At 41.5% G+C, this 22,137-nt stretch overlaps 1 protein-coding gene across 4 annotated transcripts; it reads left to right on the top strand.

Annotated features, from left to right (window-relative positions):
• Nucleotides 1-1,684: 1,684 nt before the first annotated feature.
• LOC139420361 (RNA-binding region (RNP1, RRM) containing 3) lies at nucleotides 1,685-16,892 on the top strand. 4 transcript variants are annotated; one of them, XM_071170375.1, is made up of 16 exons: nucleotides 1,685-1,735; nucleotides 3,593-3,752; nucleotides 5,964-6,011; nucleotides 6,108-6,217; nucleotides 6,309-6,398; nucleotides 7,442-7,553; nucleotides 10,330-10,398; nucleotides 10,721-10,860; nucleotides 11,209-11,334; nucleotides 11,927-12,087; nucleotides 13,700-13,876; nucleotides 14,367-14,461; nucleotides 14,628-14,686; nucleotides 14,848-14,980; nucleotides 15,218-15,293; nucleotides 16,045-16,892. In XM_071170375.1, the coding sequence occupies exons 2-15, from the start codon at nucleotides 3,597-3,599 to the stop codon at nucleotides 15,287-15,289; spliced, it is 1,548 nt and encodes a 515-aa protein (XP_071026476.1). In that variant the 5' UTR covers nucleotides 1,685-1,735; nucleotides 3,593-3,596; the 3' UTR covers nucleotides 15,290-15,293; nucleotides 16,045-16,892. The 4 variants fall into 4 exon arrangements, with proteins under 4 accessions (XP_071026476.1, XP_071026475.1, XP_071026477.1 ...); XM_071170374.1 differs by having other exon boundaries at nucleotides 13,697-13,876; nucleotides 16,045-16,890; XM_071170376.1 differs by having other exon boundaries at nucleotides 15,496-16,889.
• The last annotated feature ends 5,245 nt before the right edge of the window (nucleotides 16,893-22,137 follow it).

Genomic DNA, 22,137 nt, shown 5'->3' with positions numbered 1-22,137 from the left:
ACAATTTATTTTCTGATGGCTTGGCTGATTTCTTTTGATTTTCCCATGATGTCAAGCAAAGAGGCACTGAGCTTGAAATACATTCACAGGTACACCTCCAATTGACTCACATTATGTCAAATAGCCCACCAGAAGCTTCTAAAGCCATGACATAATTTTCTGGAATTTTCCAAGCTGTTTAAAGGCACAGTCAACTTTGAGTATGTAAACTTCTGACCCACTGGAATTGTGATACAGTGAATTGTCTGTAAACAATTGTAAGACAAAGTAGATGTCCTAACCAACTTGCCAAAACTATAGTTTGTTAACAATACATTTGTGGAGTGGTTGAAAAACGATTTTTAACGACTCCAACCTAAGTGTATGTAAACTTCCAACTTCAACTGTACATTTACACTGCACCGAACACAAATCCCAAATCTCAGGGCTATCCATCTGTCAGTTTCATGTATGATTTGAGACAATTTTCTACTGTAAAGTGATATTGCTCTAATCACTGTAAAAATATATTTTACAAATAAATCATTGATGGTCACTGTAAGAATGTCTCTCTCTCAATTCAATTCAATGGCTTTATCTCTTGGTCATGCTATCTCTCTCTCTCCTCTCCCTCACTCTCTATCTATGTCTCCTTCTCTATCTCCCTCTCCCATAAAATTCCACCCAACCTCTACCAGGGGCTTGGGCTGAGTGCGTAGTCCTGGGATGGGAAAAAAGTATACCGCTCCTCCCCTCACCTGTGAAATTTCAGAGGGAGCCAGGGTGAAAGGGGGCATTGTTTCCCCCCTAGAGGAATGCCCCGTGTTGTCCTCAAATAAAGGCTTCATTTGCACAGGAATTTGGAAGCTCCTTGAGACTTGAGAACATAGAGGAGATCTTGGATTAATGTCCTCTGGTGGGACTGGTCACTAACTGGTCAGTGGGTTGTGTAACTGTAGATTTATATGCCCTAATTTGCAATGAGATATGAGTATGTGACAGTAAGGAACTTCTGTGATGATGTTATCTGATGAGCTATTTTTCTTCATATTTCAGATTACATTATCATACATTATAACATCCCAGATAGTAACCAACTGTTTGAGGGGCATTTTCAAAACTGTCTCTAGAAGCTTGCCTCTATCAAAGATGAAGTGTGACACAGGAAACTAGTTTGGCCTGGAATGAATGAGTGACAGAAGTTGCCAATTTTGCTTGGTCAAATGCCAACTATACAGGCCCCTGAGAGAGAGAGCCACTGCGGACAATACACTGTGGTTAGGACAACTGGGGTAGTTGAGGAAATATATATTAATACTGGATTCATTGTCTTGTCTACAATAGTTTCAGGGGTTGTTGTTACTCATTACTCAGACCAACTAAGTAATAACATTTACTTTCAGTTGTCTGTGTCTTCTTAGTAGTATCTCTAGACAATCAAAGACAAATAAAACGGTGAGTATACCTACAATACTGTGATGTGCTTTGTGCAATGGGTTTCAAACTAAAACCTCTAATTTCTCATAGTTCATCAATTTTAGGGACCTGACTATTTTATTGATAATGTTGACCTCTACTGGTGAAAGGAAAGCGATACACTCAAGTAAATAATCCTAGTGATGGACATCCTGCTTAACCAGCAGACTTTGAACGCTTGGTAGGCGGTCAAATATGTAAACATCCAATCATCGATCATTTTGGGCGGAAGTGGTTCGCATGCGCTCCTGGCTGCAAGAAAACCTATATTAGCTAGCAGGTATGTGGCAAAAACAGTTCTTTAAATTCATAAATGTATTTAATTACAATGAGCTACTCATTGAATGACGTGTTGTAATGTTATAGCAACATGTACGACATTAAATGGTGGAGAATGTGAATTAAACGCTAGTTACAAATATCAGCTTGTCTAGCTGATGCAGGTCCAATAGCTATCTAGCTCGCTACCTACTGTACTTGCCTCGGAGTTAATCGACAAAATGTTAGGTCTGTGTCTGGACGCTGTGGGATATTAGCTATCAGAAAGGAATAACCAAATAAATCTTTGATATGTTGGATATCATACCGGTGTGGGTTTTGTTTGGCAGGCCGGGAGGATTTCAGAGGATGAACAAGCTGGTTTCATTTCGCTGATCAATGTATAGGTAACGTTAACGGGTGGGGATAATTTGTGGAACGCTCGAACAGGAATCTGTTGCAAAAACGTCGTAAATAACAAGGCTGCCAACAAACAACGCATACAAAGTTGTATAGCGGCAGAATAAGATACCCGGTAACGTAGGCCGTGGGCTTTTTAATTACGTTTTTCACTCCCAACGGATATTCCGAAAAATGTTTGTCCTCACTCTGGTAGTCTATGGACAAACGTTAAGAATAAGCGACGTGGTTAGTTGATGCCTATTCTGCAGCTAGTTAGCGAGGTGAATTGGTCATGCTACTTTGTATGCGTTGTTTGTTGGCAACCTTGTACTTTACGAAGTTTTTGGGAACGTTCCACAAATGATACCCTGCCAAGATAATGTTAACGCTTGAGTAAATGAGAAATACAAGGTCTATTGAAAGCAGGTTCTTCCACACAGGTGTGGTTATTGAGTTGTTTAAAGGAAAATTCTATTTTCAAGATCTATAACTTTAAGAATACAGTTGGTATGATGCATTTTGCATCATATGATGCTGCGTTTTCAAATACAATATTGGTCGCATATACATATGATGCTGCGTTTTGCGTCATATTATGCTGAAACGTCATACCAGCTGTATTTCTGTTTTTGAAAGCCATATCTCTTGAATGCTGACATGCAAAACATTTTGGGACTATATCAAAAATGGACTAATGAACGAATACCAAACGGTAGTTTATGGGTGGAGTTTTCCTTTAAGCAATTAACATACATCATGCTTAGGGTCATGTATTAAAATGCTGTACAGGTCATTATTTTGGTCATTCGTTTTTGCTACCATGGCTATGCCCCCATCCACAGGTCACTGAATGGTTTGATTAGCATGAAAACGATGTAAACCATATGCCATGACTATCTCAGTCACCAAATCTCAACCCAAATGAACACTTCTGGGAGATTCTTCAGATGTGCCCGAGACAGCGTTTTCCACCACCATCAACAAAACACCAAATGATGGAATTTCTTGTGGAAGAATGGTGTCGCAACCCTCCAATAGAGTCCCAGACATTTGTAGAGTTTATGCCTAGGCGCATTGAATCTTTTCTGGCTCGTGGCCCAACACCATATTAATAACACACTTTATGTTGGTGTTTCCTCTATTTTGACAGTTAACTGTACACTACAGCAACTAGCTAGCCAGCACAGGTTGGTCTCTCAATAATGTGGGTTATTTCCCATCCTTGTCATTGATTCTCCTTTATCTGCACTCTGATCTGAGAACACAGGGTAGGTAAAAGCCCAATTCCTATAAATCACTACAGATAAAGTAATGGAGACAAGAGGTTCACACCATTGCAGATGCATACTTGCAAGCCACCATGTTGCATTCATCCCTCAACAGTAACATTAAGTCTCGTAGCTCGTTAGCTTTCTTTTTCTATCCCCAGGTAATGTTACCCGGTTAGTCAAAACATATTCTGATCTGTCTCTGACAGCGCTATGGCGGGTGAGGACGAGGAGTTGGTCCAGTCGAGGAAAAGTAGAACTCTGATCATCCGCCATCTCCCTGCTGACCTGTCCAGGGATGAGAAGCAGGATCTACTCAAGTACTTTGGTGCCGTGGGAGTCAGAGTGTTCTCTGATAAAGGAGTACTGGTAGGTCAGCCCATGTAGCCCACTGCCGTATCTTCAGTCTTAGGTGGCTACTGTCTTAAAACAGTAGATTTTTCACCATAAACAACACCATCATAACAACAAAACAACATGACATCAAAAAACACAATCCAATAGCACATTTAATACATCACTGAAGCTGGAGACTCATATCTCCCTCACTAACTTTAAGCACCAGCTGTCAGCAGCTCACAGATCACTGCACCTGTACATAGCCCATCCAACTGCCTCATCCCCCATACTGTTATATATTTTATTTATTTTGCTCCTTTGCACCCCAGTATCTCTACTTGCACACTCATCTTCTGCACATCTATCACTCCAGTGTTTAATTGCTATATTGTAATTATCTCACCATTATGGCCTATTTATTGCCTTACCTCATTTGCACACACTGTATATAGGCCTTTTCTATTGTATTATTGACTGCATGTTTGTTCATCCCATGTGTAACTGTGTTGTTCTTTGTGTCGCACTGCTTTGCTTTATCTTGGCCAGGTCGCAGTTGTAAATGAGAACTTGTTCTCAACTAGCCTACCTGGTTAAATAAAGGTGAAAAAAAAACTTTATTTTTTATTTATTTTTTTACAACAATTGTAAATTAATTCAAAACTGCTGGGCCTCGATGGACCACCTTCGAGCACTCATTCTGACTGCAGCATTCTAACAGTGAAATTTATATATCATAGCCTATAAGTGCAAAGTCGCCTTGATAAATAGTGAAACTTGCCACAAATGTAATAATAGCATTATAATTAATGTGTCGATATGACGGCAGTCAAAAATAGTCAATTGTCAGCTACGTGCTTGTATTGTGTACATCTTCAGGCAATGGCATCAGTTGGATTTCATTTAGCTGTTATCCCTTGTCCTAACAGTTGACACAAATTTCGTAACTTTCACTTTGACATACTTTTGTTTGGTTGTAGTGCATAATAGTCTCCGGTTTTCTCTTTGTGTTCCCGTTGTCTTGTCATTCTTTGGCACCGTTATACGGCTGTGCCGGGGTGCCTTATTATGCGCAGCGGGAAGGAGCTTGCCTCTCACTTTGTTCATGGTGCCGGCCAGACTTGTTTCCTCTGCAAGCAACTTGTTCGCCAATGACAGTGAAGTTAAGAAATTGTCCATGGTGACATTTCTCATAAGGTCGCCGACATTCGCTCACCTGCTGCCCGATGTAGATATTTTCACAGATATTGAAAGCCGTTCAGCATGTACAATTCCGCCTACTATAACTGTGTAGCCTACTCCAAGTATGGCCAGAGTAGACTGATGACTGCTTTTATTTAGTGGACTGAAGTAGGGTACATACCATTTTAAGATTAGAATGGATCAGTACAATAATTGGTGATTACATAATTATGCATCGTTCGCTTCCCCTCGCTCATCAACTCACCCATTCTCCCCCTTTCTCCCCATCATACTGGAGAATGCATTTCCACTTCTCCAGAGTCCAATGGCGGCGAGCTTACACTACTCCAGCTGACTGTTGGCATTGCGCATGGTGATCTTAGGCTCCCGACGAACAGTTCTTGTCCTGACATTGCTTCCAGAGGCAGTTTGGAACTCTGTAGTGAGTGTTGCAACCGAGGACAAACGATTTTTACGCACTTCAGCACTTGGCGATCCCATTCTGTGAGCTTGTGTGGCCTACCACTACGCGGCTGAGCCGTTGTTGCTCCTAGACGTTTCCACTTGACAATAACAGCGCTAACAGTTAACCGGAGCAGCTCTAGAAGGGCAGAAATTTGATGAACTGACTTGTTGGAAAGGTGGCATCCTATGATGTGCCACATTGAAAGTCACTGAGCTCTTCCGTAAGGTTATTCTACTGCCAGTGTTTGTCTATGGAGATTGCATGACTGTGTGCTCGATGTTATACACCTGTTAGCAACGGGTGTGGCTGAAATAGCCACTAATATAGTTTAGATTCAGTTTTGAGGCAATTATTGGTGTGATTATCAGAGAAGGAGAGGCAGTGGGGAAAACAATACAAAAAAATGACTTGTCCTCCTCAAACTGGTTCTGGCTCCATTTCTTTTTACGATATTAAGATTTAGACTTATTTAGGAAAAGTCAAGGGTGGATATTGACTTAAATGGCAGAGTAATAAATAACTACAAAATCATGAACAGTCACAATGACTGCTTTAGCGGTTCTCGTGCTAATGCAATTCAATCCTTATACCTCCAGAGACACACAGCCTTTGCAACATTTGCGAGTGAAAAGTCTGCAGCAAAGGTAGGCTAATTGTTTCTGCCTTCAGTAGCAGTTCATTATTATATTGATGTAAATTAGTGTTCTAGTAAAACCTGTATTCTCTCCCCTGTCCTGCAGGCTCTGAGCAGGCTTCACCAGCTACAGATCCTCAACCATACCCTGGTGGTGGAGTTTGCCAAAGACCAGGAACATGTGACAGTGCTGAAAGACCCACCTGTGTCAGACAGGTAATTTACTTCAACTAGGTGAGGCAGTCAAATATGTTCAATTGTAAAGCAAAACTTGTCTAGTGTGTATTAAACCCTTTATTTTTCTCAGTGCAACAGATGGCAAAGATGTGAAGAAGAAAAAGGAAGTGACACAACCGAGTATACCACTAATAGAGACTGGCACTGCACCCAAACTCGGGTAATTGTGTGCGTGCATGTGTGTGTCTTGAGACTGATGCTGTCTGTGTGCTGCCTGGGGGGAGACTGACTAAGACTCGGCCGGAATCTCCAATGAGGAGCTGTCAGCATTCTCATGTCCAATTATAACCCCAGGTCTCAGGTCTGTGGCTGAGCACATCAGCAATGGCAGGTCAGGTCTGTGGCTTGGTGCTCGGCAGTGACATCAGCAGTGGCAGGCCATCTGCCGCTGCCAGTTGGTGGCACCAGGTGGCCTTTGATAAAGACACTCAGGGCTGAGGTGTAAGGTGTCAGGCCACTATGAGAAGTCACCTATCCTACACATCACACACATTGGAGGTTGATTTGTCTGTCAGTTATTTGAGGGTATGTGCATAATCGTTGTTGGATGAAATGCATGTGTACAGTCATTTTTTGTAATTACTTGGCTTTGAAGCTCCAGTAAGCCTACAGCAAGACTTGCAGCAAGTTGTGCTTTAGGGACGGTTTCTCAGTCCTATACTGAAAGTGTTTTGTAGTCCAGGAATAGGCTTATTCCAGGAAAGCGGCCCATTGAGTTCATGTTCCCTGCACATTCTGTTACAAAGTATAATTTTTAATGCAGGTAATGGCTTTTTAAAATTAAAAGCCCCCCATACCCTGAGTGTAAATAGACTTTGAATTGAATGAGGTTCAGCCTCTATGGCTGGCCCAGCACAGAACAGGGCCTAGCCTAAGCTCGGACCTTAGTCATTACACGAGAACAGACCTTGAATAGATGCTGAGATGGCATACTGTTCCCAACGTCCCTGAAGAGGAAGTGTGATATTGAGTGTATTTCAGGCGCATGCTGTGCAGGTTGTTAAGGAGAAAGGCAGCCAAAGCCCGCTACTAAACCTCGGTTGCCTGCTTACATATTTATGCGGACCCATTATTTAGACATATATTGTTTCTGGTATTATTTTTGCGTGTTGGGAGACCGTACGTTTGTAGGTAGCGCTTGACATGTTTTATGTGCTAATTATTCTCTTTCCTGTTGCTTTTTCTGTCCCTCATTTGCTGCAGGTTGAATTTTCAATCAAATCCCAGTCTGAAATATTTATATCCACCTCCTTCGAATGGGATTCTGACAAACATAACACATGCCCTTCTGAGCGTACCAAACTTTTACGTTCAGGTGAGTACATCCTGCAAAGTGATATTTCCTTCTGTGTTGGTTTATTTCGGAAATCATGCTGGGAAATGTATTTATTCAAATATATATTATTCCTCATATCGCTGATTTTATTTATTCCACAGTTAGATGTCCTTCTTTTAACCTTAGAGAAAAAAAAATTGTGTTACCAAAATAACATTTATATATTGTTATAAGAGGTCCAAATTGACTTAGAACATAAAAAATGTTATCCCTGATGTTTTCTTTTGACCACATCCAACACACTTTAAAGATCAAACAGAAAACATTTGCCTTGGAAATTACAATTGAGTGTGCTTTGCAAATTTTAATATTAAGACTAAGTGGGAGGCATGAGTAAAGGGTTTAACATTTGCCTCCATGCTGCTGGGCTGCCCTTCTTACTCTGTGGGAACTATTCACATTTGCAGTAGCTCATAATGGTCTCTTGGTGGCGCTAGTGTGTTGTGGAAGAGCAGGCCATTGTCCTAACAATGCAGGCACTCTCCTCAATCAGTACCTCACCCACTGTATAGTTCCATGGGTAAATGTTGCAGACATATGCTCTCCTTGCAATCTGTGTTGCATATGGAGCTGAGGTCACAATGACAGTGTGTTTGTGTTGCTAGCATAGATGTCAAAACCAGTAGATGGTGATAATGCTGATTAGAGGTCGACCGATTATGATTTTTCAATGCCAGTACCGATTATTGGAGGACCAAAAAATGCCGATACCGATAAATCTGACAATTTTTAAAATATATATATGTATGTGTGTATATGTATGTTTGCATATGTAATAATGACAATTACAATAATACTGAATGAACACTTTTATTTTAACTTAATATAATACATAAATAAAATCAATTTAGTCTCAAATAAATAGTGAAACATTCAATTTGGTTTAAATAATGCAAAAACAGTTAAAAAAAAAAAAAGTAAACCGTAAAAAAAAGTAAAAGTGAAATATCTGTCATGTAAAAAAGCTAACGTTTAAGTTCCTTGCTCAGAACATGAGTCTTCAATATTCCCAGTTAAGACGTTTTAGGTTGTAGTTATTATAGGACTATTTCTCTCTATACCATTTCTATTTCATATACCTTTGACTATTGGATGTTCTTATAGGCACTTTAGTATTGCCAGCCTAATCTCGGGAGTTGATAGGCTTGAAGTCATAAACAGGGCTGTGCTTCAAGCATTGTTAAGAGCTGCTGTTTGAATGAATGCTTGCGAGCCTGCTGCTGCCTTCCACCACTCAGTCAGACTGCTATATCAAATCATATACTTAATTATAGGATAATAAACACACAGAAAAATGAGCCTTTGGTCATTAATATGGTCAAATCCGGAAACTTTCATTTTGAAAACAAAACGTTTATTCTTTCAGTGAAATACGGAACTGTTCCGTATTTTATTGAACAGGTGGCAGCCCTAAGTCTACATTTTGCTGTTACATTGCACAACCTTCAATGTTATGTCATAATTATGTAAAATTCTGGCAAATTAATTACAGTCTTTGTTAGGAATAAATGGCCGTTCAACAGTTCGCAACAAGCCAGGCGGCCCAAACTGCTGCATATACCCTGACTCTGCTTGCACTGAACGTATGAGAAGTGACACCATTTCCCTAGTTAATATTGCCTGCTAACTTGAATTTCTTTTAACTACATATGCAGGTTTAAAGATTATACGTGTGTATTGATTTTAAGAAAGGCATTGATGTTTATGGTTAGGTACATTATTGCAACGAATGTGCTTTTTTCGCGAATACGCTTTTGTTAAATCATCACCCGTTTGGCGTAGTTGAAGTAGGCTGCGATTCGATGATAAATTAACAGGCACTGTATTGATTATATGCAACACAGAACAAGCTAGTTAACCTAGTAATATCATCAACCATGTGTAGTTAACTAGTGATTATGTGAAGATTGTTTTTTATAAGGTAAGTTTAATGCTAGCTAGCAACTTACCTTGGCTCCTTGCTGGCACAAGGTTCTTTTGATGCTGCACTCGCGTAACCGGTGGTCAGCCTGCCCACGCAGTCTCCTCGTGGATTGCAATGTAATCGGCCATAATCGGCATTCCAAAAAGGCAGATTACCGATTGTTATGAAAACTTGAAATCGACCCTAATTAATTGGCCATGCCGATTAATCGGTCGATCTCTAGTGCTGATGTCATCCACGTATTCCTATTGAAAACTCCCGTTGGCGCATGAAGCCAGAAGTATTTCAATTTGAATTGTGCCATATTGCTGAATGGCACCAAAAAATCTCTAAGGATCATGGTGAAAGTGGTCATAACTAGCAAAGGATCATGGTCGATGTAATTGTTTCATCCTGACAGAGGGTCAACTATAGCCTCCTCGAAGCCTACTCACCCGTGATTTGTTTGTGTCAGCATGTATGATGCAATGGATCACTGTTTCATAAAATATTTAAATTTGTCCCGAACGTTCAAATAATTCAGTGTGGGGATTGAACTTGATCATAATAAACAAACTTTAAAATCCAAAACGGCAGCCCACATTTTTGGGGGGCCGATCTGGCGATCATAATTTACGCATTAGCCGCCTAGCAGAGCTTGTGACTTCGCGCTCCAGACCGGACACTGGGGGCCTGGTTGCTAGTGTGTGTTTGTGATATTAGCACAGTCACGCCAATCCGCCCAGACGTTTTACAATAAATCATTTGATTCAGAGCTTCAGCTAGCTAAGCCTTTAAGAAGTGGAGCATTGTAGTCTGGGTGCTACAGTACAGTGTGTTGTCATCCAACAGGTCCTTCACCTGATGAACAAGATGAACCTACCGTCTCCGTTCGGCCCCATCACAGCAAGACCTCCGATGGTGAGATTACCGGATCACACTCCAACACACAGATTAGTAGATTATATACTAGCTTCATTTCATATTCTAGAACACAGATTAATAATCTATAGATTGTTCAATAGCTAGATTACAGGAACCATACTCCGAAAGACCCAGATTATTGTCACAACTAGACTAGATTGTCCAATACCTGTATATTATACACTAGTTAGATTTCAATCCCATCTGTGGATGTAGACTAGTGTTACAATTTTGTGTGTGATTGTATGAAAGATTGTGTACTGTAGCAGGTCTTGTAAATGCAGGCCTCAATGAATATACTCTCTCTTTCTACCCTTAGTATGAGATGCATCCTGCCCCCCCTCCACCAATGCCGCCCCCCTATCCTCCCCACTACCCCCCCTTACCAGCAGATGAGATGGACCTCTCCAGCGAGGAGGGGTCTGAGTATGAGAGTGGAGATGACGAGGACAAAGAGAGGTGAGGGACCAATCACACTACTTTATTGGCGATTGATTGAAATTTCAACCAATAAAGTCAGTTTAGAGGCTGCCCCCGTCAATGTATTTTGGTCTCAAGCCAAATGATTACAAGAGAGATGAGATTTTGGCGTTTTTGTGTTGTACCTGTGGTTTTTTTCTTCACCGCTAGGAATTTGCTCGAGCATATCCAAATGGGTTGTTGCAATGAATGTTGAGTCACATTATTCTGACAATATTTCACAGTATACCACTATTTCCCCTGTGCCATTTCTAGAGCAGTCATCATTTGCACAGTGGCATGAATGTCTAGGCTGCCTTTATTTTCTTTTGTTGATTTCTTCTCCAGGATGATTCGCCTGATGGGTCTGGTCAACCAAGCATGCAAGAGACCTCTGAGAACTAAAGTGTCCTCCAAGAGAAAGAAACCCAAGTTCAAGGACCTTCTCTTTGTCCCCAAGCCCGAATCTCAGAGGTACCCAGCCGCTCATGCACATCAACCCGCTCCCTTTTCTTCTTAATCTATTCTCAACTTTAAAATATGCAGTTTTCTGTTTGAAAGGTACAGGGTTGTCTGTCTGAAGGGCCAGACAACACAACTAGCTGTGAAGGATTTATTTCTCACTCGTAATAGTCCGCCAATGTGGCTTTGACTGCATATTGGATATCTGCCTGCACCTTGTGTAACCCCAAAATAGATCAGACCACAAACTCAGTTTGAAGAGAGTAGAAATACAACAAACGCACCCTAAAATGTTCCCTAAGTCTACTCAGTGGCCTGGGAAATATCAAGCTGACCAGAAAAAAAGATAAACTAGCTAGATTCACAGATAAATACAGTTTACTGTGCCCAGTGCCAGACCCTGGTGTTTAGTGGGGTATGTTAGCTTTCTTGTACCAGACCCTGATGTTTAGTGGGGTATTTTAGCTTTCTTGTACCAGACCCTGATGTTTAGTGGGGTATTTTAGCTTTCTTGTACCAGACCCTGGTGTTTAGTGGGGTATTTTAGCTTTCTTGTACCAGACCCTGGTGTTTAGTGTGTATTTTAGCTTTCTTGTGGTCTCAGTGCTCCAGGGCCCATCTTGCAGCCATCAGATGTGTTTGAGCAGCCCCAGCCTTGTGGACAGAAGAAGATTGAGTTCCACATTTCAGCAGACGTGTCAGCCATACTGGAAGGTGGAGGAGGCAACTCCACCCAGCCACAGGAGCCCACTGAGGAGGCTGAAGGTAGGGCCTTCGACTCGGACTCGCCACAGGGCCAGGCTGTACAGCTTTGGGAAACACACAGACTACCTACAGTTTCAGTGGTCTAAGGTTACATCCAAAATGGCGCCCTATTTCCTATATAGTGCACTACATTTGGCTTTGGTCAAAAAGGAGTGCACTATATAGGGAATAGGGTGCCATTTCAAAATGAATCCATAAGTCATTTACAGTACCAGTCAAAAATTTGGACACCTACTCAAGAGTTTTTCTATATTCTTTATTGTAGAATAATAGTAGTAAATGTAGCCACCCTTTGCCTTGATGACAGCTTTGAATACTCTTGGCATTCTCTCAACCAGCTTCACGAGGTATTCATTTAAATTAACAGGTGTGCCTTGTTAAAAGTTAATTTGCGCATCATTTAGCAGACACTCTTATCCAGAGCGTCTTACAGGAGCAATTAGGGTTAAGTGCCTTGCTCAAGGGCACATTGACAGATTCTTCATCTAGTCAGCTTGGGGATTGGAACCAGCAACCTTTCGGTTACTGCCCCAATGCTCTTAACCGCTAGGCTACCTGCTACCCCTAGATGAAGCTTCTATTCCTTGAGACTTGGAAGAACAATTCGAAGGGGGAATTTAACATGTCAACTTAAAAAATTGAGAAGATAATATTATAGGCCACACAAAGGTTATAATACAGATTTAGCATATTTTAGCACATTTTAAATGGTAATAATGAGTACTCATAGAATTATGTAAAAGGAATTTTAATTGGTGATCTTAATCTGTGATTCCATGTTTACAATACATGGATTAATTTCAATCAGTTGCCGCACCCCTAGAGGAATCACAGGATATGCTGTATTGTATTTCAAGGCTTCTATAGAATGCACTATAGAATTATCAAAGCAGGAAGGTGTTTCACTATCAGGATTAGAGAAATGTCATCTTTTGGCACTGTTGTCGTCACCTGCCACCCTGACTGGCTGTCTCATCTTGTCTTATCTTCTGTCTCTTATAAGCCACCCTCTTCCCATGAATCCACTCTCGTCCCAACTCCCGAGAAATAAAACGTATGTAAAAAAATCTGTGGCAGGTTGGTTTTTGGATTAGTCTTGTTTTGGGGCGCTGATAAACAACCCATTTTAAATTATGTGAAGGGGGTTGGGGTGTGATGAGGAGGATCATTTGAAAAAAGGATCTAGTTCTCTACTGAGAACGTATCAGAACAGCCCTGGCGTTCCGCCGCGGTGGGCGAGCACGCACAAGCTGGATGTGTGTGACAAGTTTCCAGAGGATTTGTATAAGCTCGCTGCTCTTCATCATTTTGTGTGTGTGTGCGCACGCGCACCTCCGAGTTAACCTCCAGGCTACAGTTCCAAAATACTTTTTTTCCTCAGCCTCAAGTGAAAGTTCCATGGAGCAGTGCCTGCTGAATGCTCTGTTTTAAAACTGTCCGCATAGCAGTAGCAGTCAACCAATGCTTTAACAAACGTATCATTTATTGCAGCTTGTCCACTCATTACAGTAGACTGGTTCAGCCTAAACACATACGATTTCCAATGTATTTATTACATAAGCCAAATTTAACATGACATTTGAGACTAATAATCCCCTATTTGTCCCAGTAGCAGCTGAGGAGATGCAGGCCACCACCACTACAGAGGAGGATCCAGGGGAGGGCTTTGGGAAGATCTACCCTGCCGCCCAGGCCTCCCAACTGGAGGAGGACAGTGATGAGGACGAGGATGTCCCCTCTGATGTCATCTCCAGGAAGGAACTGGATAAGGGACGGCTGTCCAGAGACGGTACACTTACCTACCAGATCACTAGTCTGTTACTACAGCCTTTGATCAACAGACAGAGACAGTACACTTCTCACTTTACCCAGACCACTACACCACTCTGTCTGGGTAGCTCAGACGCCACTCTCTAAGCATTTCAAAGTTTGAAAGGGCACCATTACTTGAAAAGTCTGAGAGAAATGCGTAGTGTCTGGATTTGTAACTGTTGTGAAGCGTTGTTGGCAATGGGTCTGCCAGGCTGGCTGTTTGGTTCCAGCTCACTTGTTTATAAAGATCAAATGGAAAAGAAAATGGGGGTGTTGAGATCAAACATGCCTTTTTAATGTAGCAATGTGTTCTGACTGTAGGGAGTGACTCAATGTTTGGCCTTGAATTGAAATAAGGTTTGAATTGCCATCAGATTGGCAGAGGCACCCCCGTGGTCTTCTGTAGCTGTGTTTATTGAAGTAGGACTGGGGTTGACTGGGTTCTTCTCTTACCTCTTTTAAACCAGAGATAAAAAGGATGTCCGTGTATAAAAATTATGAACCTGGAGAGCCGACCAGCAGACTTTACGTGAAGAATATCGCCAAGTCAGTAGAAGAGAAAGTAGGTACTTTTATACTATAGAGTTGACAAACTTTCAATATGTATGTTTAGTTTACACACATTTGCTTCTTGTCTTCTGCTTCTACCGTCTAATTGCATCAGTCATCTTAACACCACATTGTACATGATTTATGTTGATGGTAGCTGTTTGTTCTCTGTATTGCAGGATCTGAAATACATCTATGGGCGATACATCGACGTTTCATCTGAGGCAGAGAGAAATATGTATGTATGAAGACTATTCTTGCAGTGTACGGTGCTTCAAATCACAATCAAATATTTAGAATATCTTCATGAGAATGATCACTTCTCTCCCCCAGGTTTGACATAGGGAATGTGTAGACTAGGTATCAGTGAGAATAACCTCTCCCTTGTCTCTGCCTAAGGTTTGACATAGTGCTGATGAAGGAGGGTCGTATGAAGGGCCAGGCATTCGTTGGTCTCCCAAGTGAGAGGAGTGCAGAGAAGGCCCTGAGAGACACCAACGGTTACGTCCTCTATGACAAGCCCCTCGTCGTCGTATCCTTTACTTCTAATCACTTATAAAACAGACAAATAAATATACTTTCAACAATCATTAAGAATATACTTGTTTAGTTCGTTTAAAAAATGTAATCACAACAGTTTTAACAGTTATAAAGCTAGGTTGGTTTTGAAATTCTTCAGAGATGCATATTACGCTTAGTGGATCACAATTTGTGTGATGCTTCCTGTACAATATCTGAACTCTTTCAGACCTTAACTCAGACCTTCCAGTCGTTTGCCAGGTCTGCCAGACCTAAAGCGGACACCCCGGACCCCAAGAAAGGACCCAAACGAACCCGATGAACAGGTGAGAAGGGTTCTTCTGCTCTTCTAGGTCCAAATTATGTTGTCTCACTGACTTTTGAAAAAGAGAAATGGAACTCTTGAAATATAACTCCTGTGTTGATTCAAAGATAGCTTGAACTTCTCAGATTAGGCCTATTTATTTGTGAAATTATAATAGTTCTGTATCTAAAACACTATCTGTATCTTTAAATTTTTTGTTGAAGATATTGATGTCAAGTTGAAGTTACATGGTGATAGTGTGGCCCAGCAGTCAGTACCATTCGTATCCTTCTGATTCTGTCATATCCTTTCCAAAGCACATCATACCATCACAATACCTGTGTTTTCCTCCTCTTTGGTGCACATTAGACCCATAGACAACCATGCCGTTCGGAAATGATCTTGTAGTTAAAACGCCAAACATTAAGCATAGCTCTAATATCCAGTGAAATCAAGTAGTTTTATAATGATAGGTTACAACCTAACTGCCTAACATACATTTTTTTTTGAAGACATCACAGTATACAGGCTTATGGGTTTTTATTTTCTGATGAGGGACATAATACACACCTGTTTGTATCCTTCCAACATGCACACACACTGATTCTTGCATAAATTGTAGCGCCTGGAGTCCAGTGTTATTTATCTGAAATGTTCTTCTTCCCTGATAATAAAAAAATATATATAAATGTTGCTGTGAGATGTAGTATTTTTAATCTGTGAAAATCAATATTCAATATTTGACATCTCCCCTGTTTGGTTCTGAACTACAGGTGATGGAATCCTCTGCAAACTGAAGACAACACGTTAGGAATATAATTTCTTCAGTTTTTTTTTTTTCTTTTCATAAAATATTTTTTCTATATGTATTGTCTGTCTATAAATACCTTCTAGTCCACTGTAAGGTCTTTATTTGTTTTCTTTAATACTTTTTTTGGTACATGTTACATAATCACACAATGTCAAAGTTGCCTAATTAGAAAATATAGATATGAATTTACACAATTTTGTATCATTGGTGAACTATCTGTAGGGTCACAGGAATTTTTAACCTCAGAGAAAGTGAGAACTGAACAGGAGAGAGAGAGTAGGTAAATATAGACAGTGAAAGCAATTTGAAATCTGAATTGGCTGTGAGCCTCAGCAACAGATGGTGGTGTCAACGCTGTAGACTAGAGTAACACACTCCTGACGAGACAAACAAACAAGCAAACAAACACGGACTGTGAAAGATGCTGGTAGGCAGAGACTGAGTCCGTCAACGTGGCTGTACCCTGCTGGCTGTACTCTGGATTCATGATGATTGCTAGATTTTATTGGGGATGGAACAAAGTGCACACTGGAGGAAGGTGAGCATTGCAATTAAAACAGACATTGTTTATTATTAAAATCACGTTTCTTGTGTTGTCAGTTCCATGCACCGAGGTAAAGAACTGACAATTTCGATATTCGACGGATATTCGCTCTTTCAAACCTCAATAGCTTTCAAACCACTTGAGCCACAGACTCCAAATAAGTGTCATGATTTTGGAAAATTGCGCAAAAGCATTGCACAGGTCTTATTTTCACGATTTAGACATTCATTTGCTTTTCCAAAGCTAATAAACATGTGGAAATGTGAGCAGCGTCTTGTATTCCTAGTTGAATTAGTTAGGGCGTGTGAACAAACTTTTTTTACATTCAAATTTCAATAGCTCCTAGGTCGTGTGACCTCAAACAAGGTTCAGAATGTCCACTCAGTGAGTTCATCTCATGCTATTAGACTAAAACCTGTAAGCTTTGCAGGCCTTCATTTTACTTGGGTGTTTAAAAACAAACTTAAGTCAACAAATGTTCCTTCCTCGCAATAACTATCTTTCACATGGACACTAAAAAAATACGCAAATGGCTGTATGTGGAATGGATCAAGGACAGGAGAGGTGTTCATACAGAGGTGCTTAAAGGAAGGCGCACAGGTAGGCCTCATGAGAAACACTTTCATATGCTCTTTTTAATCACGGTAATAGGCAGTGATTTGTCAGTCACAGTGAGCTTGATAATGTGAAATAACCTTTTTATAGCATCACTTTCATATACTGTGCATTAAGACAAATCCTTCTACTTGAGTATTAGAACGCAGTTTACATAAACTGATAATGACTTGATATTTGAGTGCATTCACAAGCCACCTGCAGACAACTTACAAAATGCAATATTGCATTTGAGGGTTCGTTTTTCTGATGGAAATAGTTATTTGATGCATGGCCTACTATTTCTAACTGGGAAAATAAATTCCTACGTCTTTTGTGAGTAAAATCCTTTTTCCAAAATTGATTTAGGTTCATTTTTGTAAAGAGGTATGAGGGTTGTGATATGGGTCATTTAATAGTAATATCATTTAAGGGATCAATACATTTCTATATTGCTTCCCCAGTATCTGCATGAACCATAAGGCCAAGTGTTTTTGGTTGACCCTGCTGGACAGAAAGAGAAGGAGGAATCGGAACACGCTGCATTCAAATTCAAGTCTTAGTTATTCCATTGTACTGGATCTAATACATATTTGCATTTACATTCATAAGTGTAATACTTTTTTATGACATACTGTGAAAAACTATTGGCTGTTGGCTCTGTCACTTTCAGACATGCACAGAGCAGACTTGAACCACAGGGGTTCTCTGTAAAGAGAGAGTAATCCAAAAGGCACAGACACACCCCTTGATTTTCAATTGGCACAGTTGACCTGTATGTATTCTCTCCTGATTGGCTCTGTGGTGCACAGTCTGGCAGTCTGACTAAAGTGCCAGAGGTATGAGGAGAGACATCCTCCTTTGTATTTATGGGAAAAAATATTTCCTAACACTTTGGATCCTATTCTTGGACAGTTAGAAGATAAAATGCATCAATGCAAAAAAAAATGTATTACTAATTACTGTCCATGAGTAACCTCAACCTTGTGGGTCTATGGGTGTTTGGGCCAATAAAGTGCCAACTCAATTCTACCACTGACTAGTCTCTCATGCCCCTATGAACGGGGACTCAGGGCAATAGTTTTTAATCTAAACCAGACCTTTTTTACTGGACTACACTAACCCCTAATTGGGGCTCTTTTCTTGACACACAGTAGCAGTTTACCAGATAAGTCAAGAACAAAAAGTAGATTGTTGTAAGGGTGTATTACGTCCTGTGCTGGCCCCATTGTCAAATCCATTCTGGATTCTGAGTGGTAAAATCAGAGCTGAAAAATGCCTTTAGGTATGTGCATACATTTTCCGCCAATACAGAACTGCCAAAGGGGGTGGAGTTGCAATCTACTGCAGAAACAGCCTGCAGAGTTCTGTCATGCTATCCAAGTCTGTGCCCAAACAGTTCGAGCTTCTAATTTTAAAAATCCACCTTTCCAGAAATAAGTCTCACTGTTGCCGCTTGTTACAGACCCTCCTCAGCCCCCAGCTGCGCCCTGGACACCATATGTGAATTAATTGCCCCCCATTTGTCTTCAGAGTTTGTAATGTTAGGTGACCTAAACTGGGACATGCTTAACACCTCGGCCATCCTACAATCTAAGCTAGATGCCCTCAATCTCACCCAAATTATCATGGAACCTACCTGGTACAACCCTAAATCTGTAAACTCGGGTACCCTCATAGATACCATCCTGACCAACCTGTCCTCTAAATACACCTCTGCTGTCTTCAACCAGGATCTCAGCGATCACTGCCTCATTGCCTGCGTCAGTAATGGGTCCACGGTCAAACGATCACCCCTCATCACAGTCAAACGCTCCCTAAAACAGGCCTTTCTACTCGACCTGGCCCGGGTATCCTGGAAAGATATTGACCTCATTCCGTCAGTAGAGGATGCCTGGTTATTCTTTAAAAGTGCTTTCCTCACCATCAAAAAATGTAGAACCAGGAACAGATATAGCCCTTGGTTCACTCCAGACCTGACTGCCCTTGACCAGCACAAAAACATCCTGTGGTGTACTCCATTAGCATCGAATATCCCCCGAGATATGCAACTTTTCAGGGAAGTTAGGAACCAATATACACTGGCAGTTAGGAAAGCTAAGGATAGCTTTTTCAAACAGAAATTTACATCCTGTAGCACAAACTCCAAAAAGTTATGGGACACTGTAAAGTCCATGGAGAATAAGAACACCTCCTCCCAGCTGCCCACTGCACTGAGGCTAGGAAACACTGTCACCATCGATAAATCTATGATTATCGAGAATTTCAATAAGCATTTTTCTAAGGCTGGGCTTGGTTTCCAACTGGCTACCCCTACCCCGGTCAACAGCTCTGCACCCCTCACAGCAACTTGCCCAAACCTCCACCATTTCTCCTTCACCCAAATCCAGATATCTGATGTTCTGAAAGAGCTGCAAAATCTGGACCCCTACAAATCAGCTGGGCTAGATAATCTGGACTCTCTCTTTCTAAAATGATCCGCCGCAATTGTTGCAACCTCTATTACTAGCCTGTTCAACCTCTCTTTCGTATCGTCTGAAATCCTCAAAGATTAAAAAGATGCCGCGGTCATCCCCCTCTTCAAAGGGGGAGACACTCTAGACCCAAACTGTTACAAACCTATATCTATCCTACCCTGCCTTTCTAAGGTCTTCGAAAGCCAAGTTAACAAACAGATCACCGACCATTTCGAATCCCACCGTACCTTCTCAGCTATGCAATCTGGTTACCAAGCTGGTTATGCGTGCACCTCAGCCACGCTCAAGGTCTTAAACTATATCATAATCGCCATCGACAAAAGACAATACTGTGCAGCCGTATCCATCGACCTGGCCAAGGATTTCGACTCTGTCAATCACAGCATTCTTATCGGCAGACTGAACAGCCTTGGTATCTCAAATGACTGTCTCGCCTGGTTCACCAACTACTTCTCAGATAGAGTTCAGTGTGTCAAATGGGAAGGCCTGTTATCTGGACATCTGGCAGGCTCTATGGGGATGCCAAAGGGTTCAATTCTCGGGCCGACTCTCTTCTCTGTATACATCAATAATGTAGCTCTTGCGGCTGGTGATTCTCTGATCCACCTCTATGCAAACGACACCATTCTGTATACTTCTGGCCCTTCTTTGGACACTGTGTTCACTAACCTCCAAACGAGCTTCAATGCCATACAACTATCCTTCTGTGGCCTCCAACTGCTCTTAAATGCAAGTAAAACTAAATGCATGCTCTTCAACCGATCACTGCCCGTATCTGCCCACCCGCATAGCATCACTACTCTGGACGGTTCTGACTTAGAATATGTGGACAACTACAAATACCTAGGTGTCTGATTAGACTGTAAACTCTCCTTCCAGACTCATATTAAGCATCTCCAATCCAAAATTAAATCTAGAATCGGATTCCTATTTCGCAACAAGGCATCCTTCACTCATGCTGCCAAACATATCCTCGTAAAACTGACGATCCTTGACTTTGGCGATGTCATTTACAAAATAGCCTCCAACACTACTCAGCAAATTGGATGCAGTCTATCACAGTGCCATCCGTTTCCTCAACAAAGGCCCATATACAACCCACCACTGCAACCTGTACGCTCTCGTTGGCTGGCCTTCGCTTCATATTCGTCACCAAACCCACTGGCTCCAGGTCAATCTATAAATTAAATCAAATGTATTTATATAGCCCTTTGTACATCAGCTGATATCTCAAAGTGCTGTACAGAAACCCAGCCTAAAACCCCAAACAGCAAGCAATGCAAGTGTTCAAGCACGGTGGCTAGGAAAAACTCCCTAGAAAGGTCAAAACCTAAGAAGAAAGAAACCTAGAGAGGAACCAGGCTATGAAGAGTGGCCAGTCCTCTTCTGGCTGTGCCGGGTGGAGATTATAACAGAACATAGACAAGATTTTCAAATGTTCATAAATGTCCAGCATGGTCAAATAATAATAATCACAGTAGTTGTCGAGGGTGCAGCAAGTCAGCACCTCAGGAGTAAATGTCAGTTGGCTTTGCATAGCCGATCATTAAGAGTATCTCTACCACTCCTGCTGTCTCTAGAGAGTTGAAAACAGCAGGTCTGGGACAGGTAGCACGTCCGGTGAATAGGTCAGGATTCCATAGCCACAGGCAGAACAGTTGAAACTGGAGCAGCAGCATGGCCAGGTGGACTGGAGACAGCAAGGAGTCATCATGCCAGGTAGTCCTGAGGCATGGTCCTAGGGCTCAGGTCCTCCGAGAGAAAGAGAGAATTAGAGAGAGCATACTTAAATTCACACAGGACACCGGATAAGACAGGAGAAGTACTCCAGATATAACAAACTGACCCTAGCCCCCTGACACATAAACTACTGCAGCATAAATACTGGAGGCTGAGACAGGAGGGGTCAGGAGACACTGTGGCCCCATCCGACAGGGCCAAAGAGGAAGGATATAAGTCCTTGCTAGGTAAAGCCCCGCCTTATCTGAGGTCACCATAGCATCAGCACCCACCCAAAGCACGTGCTCCAGCAGGGGTATATTTCACTGGTCTCCCCCAAAGCCAATTCCTCCTTTTTCCGCCTTTCCTTCCAGATCTCTGCTGTCAATGACTGGAACGAATTGAAAAAAATCACTGAAGCTGGAGACTCATATCTCCCTCACTATCTTTAAGCATCAGCCGTCAGAGCAGCTTACAGATCATTGCACCTGTATGTAGCCCATCTGTAAATAGCACATCCAACTACCTCATCCCCATATTGTTATTTATTTTATTTATATACACTGCTCAAAAAAATAAAGGGAACACTTAAACAACACAATGTAACTCCAAGTCAATCACACTTCTGTGAAATCAAACTGTCCACTTAGGAAGCAACACTGATTGACCATAAATTTCACATGCTGTTGTGCAAATGGAATAGCCAACAGGTGGAAATTAT

Source organism: Oncorhynchus clarkii, chromosome 11 (genome assembly GCF_045791955.1).
Source record: "Oncorhynchus clarkii lewisi isolate Uvic-CL-2024 chromosome 11, UVic_Ocla_1.0, whole genome shotgun sequence".
Lineage (NCBI taxonomy): Eukaryota > Metazoa > Chordata > Actinopteri > Salmoniformes > Salmonidae > Oncorhynchus > Oncorhynchus clarkii.
The sequence above is the reverse complement of the archived record's forward strand: the minus strand, read 5'-3'. Positions and strand labels throughout refer to the sequence as shown.

Bases quoted from the DNA above. Each gene is read 5' to 3' on its own strand.
- LOC139420361 (XM_071170374.1), top strand. From the start codon at position 3,597: ATGGCGGGTGAGGACGAGGAGTTGGTCCAGTCGAGGAAAAGTAGAACT. The intron at 13,877-14,366 runs GTACACTTACCT...CTTTTAAACCAG, and splicing joins GGGACGGCTGTCCAGAGACG to AGATAAAAAGGATGTCCGTG. The intron at 14,981-15,217 runs GTATCCTTTACT...CAGACCTTCCAG, and splicing joins ATGACAAGCCCCTCGTCGTC to TCGTTTGCCAGGTCTGCCAG.